The 7,438-nt window shown below is 41.1% G+C and overlaps 1 protein-coding gene across 1 annotated transcript in view; it reads right to left on the reverse strand.

Annotated features, from left to right (window-relative positions):
- The window catches only part of LOC135939659 (titin-like), a 129,067-nt gene that overhangs the window by 22,296 nt on the left and 99,333 nt on the right, over positions 1-7,438 (reverse strand). Inside the window, exons 107-117 of the mRNA XM_065484147.1 lie at positions 7,283-7,402; positions 6,967-7,227; positions 3,442-6,870; positions 2,781-2,819; positions 2,240-2,362; positions 2,035-2,187; positions 1,749-1,921; positions 1,497-1,690; positions 962-1,277; positions 558-734; positions 378-501 (exon numbers count right to left, since the gene is read on the reverse strand). Coding sequence (XP_065340219.1) covers positions 378-501; positions 558-734; positions 962-1,277; positions 1,497-1,690; positions 1,749-1,921; positions 2,035-2,187; positions 2,240-2,362; positions 2,781-2,819; positions 3,442-6,870; positions 6,967-7,227; positions 7,283-7,402 — 5,109 coding nt within the window. The remainder of the gene's footprint in view (positions 1-377; positions 502-557; positions 735-961; positions 1,278-1,496; positions 1,691-1,748; positions 1,922-2,034; positions 2,188-2,239; positions 2,363-2,780; positions 2,820-3,441; positions 6,871-6,966; positions 7,228-7,282; positions 7,403-7,438) is intronic.

A 7,438-nucleotide genomic window follows, 5' to 3' on the forward strand; every position in this document is an offset into this window, starting at 1 on the left:
TTTATCTCAATCACAGGGGATTTAATTTAAATAACAAATAAAATTAGCAAAAGCTATAATATTCCGCTTAAATAATAAAATGTCCTTGTCTAATCGTTGGCCAAAGGCTGACCCGAAAAATGAATGGGAATTGTTCAGCAATCCAATTACAACACTAGCCGCGCTTCAAAGTAGGACAATGAATCGAACCGCTTTCATTCGTGCATTTTTCTCGCGTGCCAAGTTATGCAAAGCGCTCAAAACGTGTTGCATAAGCCGTCGTCGCTTTGATCTATTTCGCCTCGCGTCAGAAGCGCACATCCGCGAGTACGAGAATAAAACTTTGGTTGAGAGCCGAGCATTCCAGCACGTGTGCCTTGAAATTTCGAGATTGTTACCTTCGACTGAGAGATAAGCCGAAGTCTTGGCAGAGCCGACTTCATTGACAGCGGTCACCGTGTACTCGCCAGCGTCGCTCTTCTTGGCGTGATAAATGATGAGCGAATAGCTGTCCTTCTCCACCTGTTCCCATCGCGATTAGCGTCACGGTTCGGGCAATTTATCTCCATCGCTCCTACCTTTTCGGCGATGCTCTTTCCGTCAGGCTTGACCTCTTTGCCCTCGCGCAACCACACGATTTTCGCTGCTGGGGTGGCCACGATCTGCGTGTTCAAAATTACACTGTCGCCCTCGGTGATGCAAATATTCTTCAACGGCTCCAGCACCTGAGGTGGCTCTTTGGCACCAGTTATCACCTGAAAAATATTTTATTTAAATTATATTATGTGATGAATTTCATGTTTCAAAGACAAAAAAAGGTTAAAAATTGGTTATTTATTTGACGTTAAAATTGTAAATATCGATTGACACAGAAGTTTGTAGTTATTTAAGTAAGTTAATTATTAAATAACTTTAAATAATGGAAATAATAATTCAGAAAATTAAAAAAATTAACAATTTTTGTGCAAATGATTTTCCTCACCTTAATGCTGACTTGGTTAGAAGCAGTACCCTCTCGATTGCGAGCAAGAATCTCGTAGGTGCCCTCGTGGCTCTTCTGAACGTTATTGATTTTGACCAGCGTCATGTAGCTGTGCATGTCAGAATCCATCGAGATAACCACGTTGCTGCTCTCTTTCAGTTCCTGGCCATTAAACGACCAGATGAGCTCAGGCTCAGGCACGGCCACCAGTCTGCACTCAAGCTCCACTGACGAACCTTCGTCCACCGTACGGGTGCGCGGTTTGTGCGAGAAAGTCGGAGGAATGCCCTCCAGGATATCTGCTAGAGAGGATTCCCTGGGAGAGAAAATGAAAATTTGTAAGTTCGATATTATAGAAAAATTATCATTTTAATTTCTTTTTATCACAAATTCTATCAACCCCTTAAAAAATTGCAGGATGTGGAAAATGCAAGAAATGTAGTCTCATTTGTAAAGCAAAAATCAATTCATGTGTAACGCCGTATTTAGTATGGGTATATGTGTGTAAAATGCTCTTTTAGTATAAATGTTTTACCTCGAAAGGCTCTTTCTAGAGTGTCCGACATTCACTTCAGAGCCGTGATCAGATAGCGGCGCCTCCACGAACAGCTCTGTTGTGCTGGAAGCAAAACCAGCAGCATTTTTGGCCACGCAGGTAAACGAGCCAGCGTCCTCGGGGAACACCTCCTTGATTATTAAGGTTGCGACGTTGTTGTCGTCATAGAAGATCTGCGTATTCATTGTTAGCCGAATTTTCTTAAAATTTTCCACTTTTCCAGTTTCTTACCTGGAAGTCGGGGGAAGGCTTGATGATGGCGGTTTGCCTAAACCATGTGATTAGAGGCCTGGGGCTTCCCTCAACTCGACACTCGAAGGTTACTGCTCCACCATCAGGCGAATGCTGTGGTTTGAGCTTCTCGAGGAATCTTGGCGCCAACACAGGCTCACCAGGAGACGGTTCTGTTGAATAAGTAAGTGTTTTTATGCTTCCTAGATGCTACTTCATTAACCAAATAAGTTAAAGAGGCTAACTTTTTGTTCTTTCGTATTACAAAAAAATCCGAGTTTCTTACTTTCAAAAACTGGAAGTTTGTCGATCTTTTCATGCAACTTCTTCTGCATGTAGTCGGCGTATTTATTCTCATCCTTGAGCAACTGAGCTGGTGCCCAGCCCTTTTCCTCTGTGAGGTGCTTCTTTACGAACCACCAGTCAGAATTGTGACATTCTGAAAATGATTGCTTTAAACCACACTTCGGTTGCAATTACAAATTGCTCACCTAAAATGTATACTCGTTCGCCTTCCACTAAATTGAGCGCTTCTTCGTTTTCGGCAACATAAGAACATATAGCATACATCTTGTCACCTTGGTGGCACTCACTAACAACTATTTGTGACTCTTCTAAACGCAAACAAAGACAGAAACACGTACATTACAAACGGTGCTTATTTACAGATTGTTTGGGGGGAAGACTGGACAAGAAATCTCAAGGCAAAAAGTACTTGCTATGCAGATATAAATGACGGATGTGCACTTTGATGATTAATGAGTTATCTGAACACATTGACTTCTGTTGCAGTAGGTGAAATGAGTACATAAATGTGCGATATAAATGGTGCTTGACATAAATAAACCCATTCAAAATACTTGGTCCAGTATATCAGAGAGTAACACAAAGCCAACAATAATTTTTCTAGAAATAATATATCTTATTTATTGTTTCCAGAGAAATTTTTGTGGGCGAGTACTCGTTGTGCAAGTACCCATCATCTTGCGATATATCAACAAAATTGAATTGGGGGACATGGAATTGTCTTACCTGTTTCTACAGAAAGCTGAATGCTGGCGCTGGCATCCTCTGTAAAAATCAATTTTGTTTAACATTTTGTTCAATTTTAGTTCGATAGTTTGTTAGTTTAAACGCCACGAAAATAAACAGATGACACACACTCACAATATACAATTACAATTTTATAGGGGTGCCTTATGTGTGCTAAAGGTGGTTTTTTATATGGTTTCTCCTGTCATTTGGAGATGTGTGCTTTCCGTGGATTTGGAATGTTTTATTGGGTTTTAAACAGCGTCTCTATCGCAATTTCTTGTGCGATTCATCGCTGCGTGGAAATTGTTTTATTTAATTTTTGAAATGCGGAATAAGAGAGCCTTACTTAATTTATACAAAAGCAGCAACCGCAACTCGTCCATTGAGTTTTGCGGCTGGGCCATGCTGTAATAAAAAGCGGCTAAAATATGCTAAAATTTTTCTTGAGAAGAGAATATTCTGAACTTTGAAATGAAGTTGAAGAAAATATCTAATTCTTCAGATGGTATGTATTTTAATTTTATAATTTTAAGTCCTTTTAACGAACTTAAAAGCGTATTATAGCTAATGCATTATTTTTCTTCAACCCGTTTTCAAAGGTGTAGATTCATTCTATAGATCAAGAAAAATTTTAAGTTGATATTCATGTCATAATAACCTTCAATAGTGGTCGTTGACAGCTGCTGTTTTCGTTTTATTTGCAAATTGAGAGAATCTTCCCCGTACTCGACTTCCTGTCGGATTTGTTTCTTTAAACCGACCTGAACTTGCTCCTCGATCTCCTCAACATTGTATGTTGATTTGGCCGCTGGTTTTCTTTTCAGGTTCATTTTGACGTCCTGCGTGCCTTCTTCACGAACAGAGTACTCTTCTTCCTCCTCCTCCTCGATTATTGGCTCGACTATTGTCTCATGCTGAATCGTTACGGTGCTTTCACCGGCCTCCTCAACAAATGTGGTTTGCTGCTTGCGAGGGAGAGTAACTTTCCTCGATAAGTTCACTTCTTCATCTTCATATGTGTTCGATTTCAAAGTAAATTCCTGCTCAATTTCTTGCTTTGCGAACACTTTCTTTGGCTTCAAAGTGATGTTCTCAGTTATAGGTACGTCTTCAGGCGCCTTGGCAGGTTTGCTAACAGTGAACTCGTGTTCGGATTCTTCGATGCTCTTTCGGCTTGGACGTCGCTTCAGAGCAACAACATGCTCTACTTGCTCCTCCTCGACCACCTGAGGCTTTACTATCGTAGCCTCCTCTGCCGCCTCTTCTACGACCTTTGGCTTTGGCTTCTTTTTCAGTGCAATTGTTTCACTTGAGCTTTCAGTCTTTGTTTCTTTTTTCTTAGAAAGTGTCACTGACGTGGAAGATTCCTCTTCAACCGTTACTTTTTTCTTTGGTTTCAGTGCTACAGACGCTACAGCTTCTTCTACAACTTGTGGCTTCACGATTGAAATTTCAGTCGCAGCCTCCTCGACTGTTGGTTCTGGTTGCTTTTTCAGTGGGATGGTTGCAGTTAATTCTTCATCTGCTGGCTTTTTCTTTGCTAAGGTTACAGATTCTTCAGACTCTGAAACGGTTTTCTTCTTTTTGCCTTTTGGCTTCAGAGTAACACTTGATTCTGGAACTTCTTGTTCTTTTACCTCCGGCTCAGGAACTTTTGTTACCTTTTCTACCGGTTGTGGTTCCGGAGCCTCTAGTTTCTTATCAACTGGTTGTGATTCTGCAACCTCTGGTTCTTTCACAGCCGGCTGTGGCTCTGCAACCTCTGGTTCCTTCACAGCCGGTTGTGGTTCCGGAACCTCTAGTATCTTTTCAACCTGTTTTGGTTCTACAACCTCTGGTTCCTTAACAGCCGGTTGGGGTTCTGGAACCTCTGCTTCTTTGACTACAGGCGGCTCTCTCTTAGTAACTGATTCAGCCACTTGTTCAGCTGCCGTTTCTTTGGCGTGTTCAGCGGGGGTAGTTTCAGTCTCAATACTTTCAGCCGGCTTGATGGACAAATCAGGCTCCTCCTTCATCGCAGCTAGCATCTGCGGCTGCTGCTTTTCTGTGGTTTGAGTGTGCAGAGCAGCTTCTCTCTGAACGGTCGCTTCTTCCTTGACAATTTCGGGCTGTGTAATTGGCTCACACGTTTCTGCTGGTGAAACTTCCTCACTCTCTTTATGGGTTGTAATTTCAACGACTTCCTCTGGTTTTTCAGGTACGATCATCTTAAGAGTTGCTTCACCTGTTTCTTCAACCAAAGTTGGCTTTGGTTTCTTACCAATCTTAATTTTCTTTGTCAAATCGACTTCTTCCTCTTCGTAAGATTTCGATTTTAACGAAAATTCTTGTTCAACCTCTTCTTTGACTAGTTTTTTCTTTGGCTTTATGGAGAAGGTCCCGACCTCTGGCTCATCATCTTCTGCCTCGACTTTGAGTTTCGGCTTTATCTCTGCAGGTGATTCGCAAACTTGGGGAACAGTAGATAAAGGCTTATTTAAATCAGGCTCTGTACTTTCTTCCGGAATAACCGATTCAGGCTTTTCTGTAGAAATATCCGAAACAATTTCTGAGCCTTGGGATATTGGCTGATCTTCAACTCGTGAAACCATTTTGTCTTCTGCCATTTTTTCTTCGGGTATTGGCTCTGTGACTTCCTCTGACTGAACTGATTCAGAGGGAATCACTTCCTTTGTTTTTTGTTTCTTTTTCTTTTTTGGAGCTTCAATGTTTGGAAGTGTAAGTTCAGCTTTGACATCATCTTCGGGCAGGGCTTTGGGTTTTTCCTCGGCCTCTTTAATCCAAGGTTTGAGCTGGATTTGTTCCTCCGGCTCTGGCTCTTTTGGACGTTGTTTATAAGTGAGACTTATTGCTTCCGGCTCTTCCTCTACCTTTGGTTTTGGTTTGCCTTTAACAATTGTAATATTTTCTTCTGGGGTTTCTACTTTCTCCTTTTCGGGTCTTTTAAACTCGCTCACTTCAGGCTGCGTCACTGGCTGCTCCTCCACTTCAGGTTTTGATGGTTTCTCCTTCTTTTTCTTTGGCTTTGATGGTTTCTCGAAGTCGATTGTTGAAGGTTTCTCTAAGGGCTCTGTTTCAATATCAGCAATTGGTCGAAGCTCTTCGAGAGGTTTCATTTCTTGCTGCTTAAGGTCCTTGCTTTCTTGAACAACTTCTTGCTCTGGCTTGCTTATCGGCTTCAATTTAACCTCCTCAGTAACTTCGTCTTGTTTTGGCTTTTGAGGTCTTGCCTTAAGTTTTACGTCAACTGACTCTGTTTCTTCCTTTTTAATTTTTCCTTTACCAATAACAAGAGTGCGTTCAGTTAGCTCCTCAGACTCCTTTTTCACGACTTCCTTCTTTTTCTTTCTGACAATATCAGCTTCGTCTATCAACTTTTCGTACTTTTCGAGGTTTGGACGTTCATACTCCATGGTTTCCAAGTCGAGAACCTCGTCACTTATGGTCACCTTTTTAATCTTTTTAGGCTTCAGTTTAGCTGCCTCTTCCGTATTTCTTGAAATTATACCCTGTTGGAGAACAGGTGCATCAATTTGCTTAATTTCTGGCTTAAGCTCTTCAGGAGGATACGGGACCGTTTGTTGGACACCCTTAAGTTTGACATCGGGTAGCTGGACAGACTCAATTTCTCGCTGTACTATTTCTGCCTTCTTCAGCTTTACCTGCATGAATTGTGGAACTTCTTCAACTTTCACCATCTGCACCTTTTTCGGAGTAATTTGTACTCTTTCCACTTTCAATTTCTCAAGCTTCGGCTTTTCTTTTTGGGGTTCCTCAAGAGGTTTCTGTTCTTTTGGCTTCTCTTTCTTGGGTTCTAAAGGAGCAATAATTTCTTTTGGCTTTTCTTCTTTAGGTTCTTCGGCAGCCTTGCGCTCCCTCTTCTTTGTTTTCTGTTTAGGTGTCTTCTCCTCTAGCAAAACAACCTCTTCCACCTTCGCCACTTCGAGTGGCTCGTCTATTGGCTGTATTTCCACTGTTTTTTCTACCGACTGAATATGTACAGGCTCTGGCTCAAGTACAGTTTCTTCAGTGATTATTGGTGCATTTTCTTCCACAAGTGTAATTTGTTGTTCAGTTAATGTTTGTTCTGGAATCATGAATGATTTTCTATTAGTATGTGAACCTAGGGCTTAGGTGCATTAAATGTGGAAAATGAAGGTTTCAAATCGACTTCTCAAATTACCTGGCAAGTTTTCTTCGTCGCTAGTTATCTCAACAATTTCTACCGAAGGCTGCTCAATTTTTATCGGTACATTGAAAACGACCTGATCATGGCGCTTTTGAGTTTGTGCTCTAACTAATTCCACTCTTTCTTCGCATGTTTCTGTTCCGTATTGTTGTGACTGCCTAACCTGTTCAATTTCTCGCACCAATTCTGTGCATTCCATGTCAGTAGAAATATTTTCAGATTTGATTTTGTGTGTTTTCAACTTTATTGTTTCAGCTGCAATTTATATTCAGTGTAAGTCACAATTATGAATTTTCTGATAATTATTTACCTTGTACTGGTTTGTCTGGCTGTAGGATTTCTTCTGTTGAAAAGAATTCTTCCTCAGATGGAATATCCTCATACACTGACACATCTCGTGACACTTCAGAGCTTTCTGAAGGTGATTTTTCTGTGAATGAGTGATGGATCGCTGATAAATAAGTGT

Source organism: Cloeon dipterum, chromosome 3 (assembly GCF_949628265.1).
Source record: "Cloeon dipterum chromosome 3, ieCloDipt1.1, whole genome shotgun sequence".
Lineage (NCBI taxonomy): Eukaryota > Metazoa > Arthropoda > Insecta > Ephemeroptera > Baetidae > Cloeon > Cloeon dipterum.